Below are 2,438 nucleotides of genomic sequence, written 5' to 3'. Positions count from 1 at the left end.
TAGTTAAGAATTTGATGGACGACCTGAGTACAGCCTCAATTCATCCTGCTAATATTGCGAAGGCCATTAATGTTTCATATAAAGGATCAGGTAGTTCTATAACGACAAATCAAGTGGTTTGCCATTTGAGAAAACAGAGGGTGAATAATATGGGGCAAGAAGGCGTTTTGGTAGCATAGAAATTCCAAGCGAAACAATCAGAGGACCCAAACTTTTTTTTCAAAATAGAGTTGGATATTAATGGTAACTTGCGATAAATGTTTTGGGCCGATTCACGAGCTAGAGATGCATATCTAACCTTTAGTGATGTCATTGTGTTTGATGTAATGTATAGGACGAACAGGTTTCGAATGCCTTTTGCACCATTTACTGGAGTAAATCACCACAGGCAGAGCACCTTATTTGGATGTGCGCTAATAGCAGACGAAACAGAAGAGACATTTACATGGCTATTTGAGCAGTGGTTGGACTGCATGTTCGGGAGAGCTCCTGGTTGTATCATCACAAATATGGATGGGGCGATGCGAAATGCTATCAGAACCGTCTTTCCAAATACGCATCACAGATTTTGCTCTTGGCACATCAGTAAGCATCTACTTGAGCATGTTCCATTAATGCGAGATCCCACTACTGAATTTTCCAAGGATTACAAGAAATGGTTTTACACGAGACAAAAGGAAGACTGTGAGGTAGCATGGAAAAATTTGATTCAGAAATATCATATTGAGAAAAACATATGGTTAGCAAAAATGTGGGATGTACGGACCCACGGGGTGCAGCATATTTCAGGGACACATTCACTGCTGGCATGACATCCAGTGCGCGCAGTGAAAGCATCAATTCTTTCTTTGATGGATATGTAAATCAGAACACAAGCTTAAAAGAATTCGTAGAGCAATATGATAGGGCACTTATTGAACGCCGTAAAGCGGAATCCCAAGAAGATTCAAGTCTAAAACTACGAAGCCTGTACTTGTTTCAAGGAGCAAATTGGAAGAAGAAGCTAGTAAGTCTTATACGAAGACAATGTTTGACATATTTCAGGCAGAATTTAAGGATAGTATTGACTGTTATCATGAGAAGGTGGAAAAGAGTGGCATCGTGGCCGTATACAAAGTTGGATTAAGTGTTGATGAGAAGTGGAAATGGTGCAAAGTTGTGTACGATGAATCTGAAGGGGTAAAGGCAACATGTGAGTGCGCGATGTTCGAGACGAAAGGAATTTTATGCAAACACATACTCCGCATTATGTCCAAGAAGCTATTGATGAGCATTCCCCAACAATATATCTTAAATAGATGGACAACTGGGGTTAGATATCGTGTGGATAGTGGAGTGTTTATGAGAGAGTTGGATAATAATGATGTATCTCCACTTCACAGATGGTGCCTAATAACAAAGTTTCAAACACTTCTAGATAGGTTTAAAGATAATAACACTCTTTTCAAGAAGGTGAATGAAACCCTTGATGCTTGGTTGTTGGATTCTGAGAAGGAGATGAGAGACAAGGAAGTTGATTTGGCAAACAGTGGGAGCGAAGTAGTAACCAACTTTGTTAGCCAAGGAGTTGAGATTTCTATTCGCGACCCCCAACCTGTAAGAACCAAGGGCCGTCCAAAGGTTGCTACCCAGTTCAAATCCCCGATAGAAAAGTCCCAATCCCAACCAAAGCAGATACGAAGGTGTAAGAAATGTGAAGAAATTGGCCATTACATGACAACATGTGGACAAGAAAATAAAAAGAAACAGAAGGTTTGGATTTCTTATGTCAACCTCTTCAATTTCTTATTCTTACTAATTGTCTTTATCAATGTTGTAATTTTTTCATTTTTCTTGCTTCGAAATAGATGACTTTAAGGGATGAGTAAGAGGATGACGAACATGAAGAGTCAATGCACGCGGATATTGCTTCGTGATTTTGTAGATTCGCATAGGTATGTGGTAGCTTGTGTCGATAATAGAATAATTGTTTATTGCTTCAATAGCCTGTGTATATGAAATTTTGTTGATAAGGCAATGATAATTTGTAAGGAATTTTGTTGAGAAGGCAATGATGTGGGGATCCTCCCATTTGCAATGGTGAAGTTCACTTCAACATCGCATCTGTTTGACGAAGCTTTCTTTCTTTTCAGGTTTTGAACTGGAAATGTGACGAAGGTTTGTATTGCAATGTGGGTAATGGATGAGACCACAAAAGGACCTCTTATTTTCATCTTTGAAAGTCTTCAAGAACACAACATTGAAGTTTTACAAGTAAAATGTGGATTGTGCTTCAAGCTTTTCTTTCATTATTTAAGTGTAAGTCACACGTGAAATTTAGGCATTGGCTTATAGGCTTTTCTTCCTTCAAATAAATCAAGATTGCCCATCTGTCATGTGTAAAAACTGATTATAACAATTTAGAAACTATTTTCTTTGTTCATGTTTTTCATACCCAT

General features: G+C 38.4%; 1 protein-coding gene across 1 annotated transcript; it reads left to right on the top strand.

Annotated features, from left to right (window-relative positions):
• Nucleotides 1-257: 257 nt before the first annotated feature.
• On the top strand, nucleotides 258-2,186 carry LOC143857112 (protein FAR1-RELATED SEQUENCE 5-like). Its single transcript, XM_077367387.1, has 3 exons — nucleotides 258-689; nucleotides 1,045-1,752; nucleotides 2,133-2,186. The coding sequence occupies exons 1-3, from the start codon at nucleotides 258-260 to the stop codon at nucleotides 2,184-2,186; spliced, it is 1,194 nt and encodes a 397-aa protein (XP_077223502.1).
• The last annotated feature ends 252 nt before the right edge of the window (nucleotides 2,187-2,438 follow it).

Source organism: Tasmannia lanceolata, unplaced genomic scaffold, assembly GCF_043159265.1.
Source record: "Tasmannia lanceolata isolate RefF3 unplaced genomic scaffold, GAP_Taslan_0.1 ptg000024l, whole genome shotgun sequence".
Classification (NCBI taxonomy): domain Eukaryota; kingdom Viridiplantae; phylum Streptophyta; class Magnoliopsida; order Canellales; family Winteraceae; genus Tasmannia; species Tasmannia lanceolata.
Note: the sequence above shows the minus strand (reverse complement) of the source record. Positions and strands in the feature narration are given on the sequence as shown.

What these genes read in the sequence shown, in the direction of transcription:
- LOC143857112 (XM_077367387.1), top strand. Translation starts at nt 258, where the DNA reads ATGTTTTGGGCCGATTCACGAGCTAGAGATGCATATCTAACCTTTAGT. An exon ending in GACAAAAGGAAGACTGTGAG is followed by an intron (nt 690 to 1,044) that starts GTAGCATGGAAA and finishes GACATATTTCAG; the next exon opens with GCAGAATTTAAGGATAGTAT. An exon ending in AAAATAAAAAGAAACAGAAG is followed by an intron (nt 1,753 to 2,132) that starts GTTTGGATTTCT and finishes CTTTCTTTTCAG; the next exon opens with GTTTTGAACTGGAAATGTGA.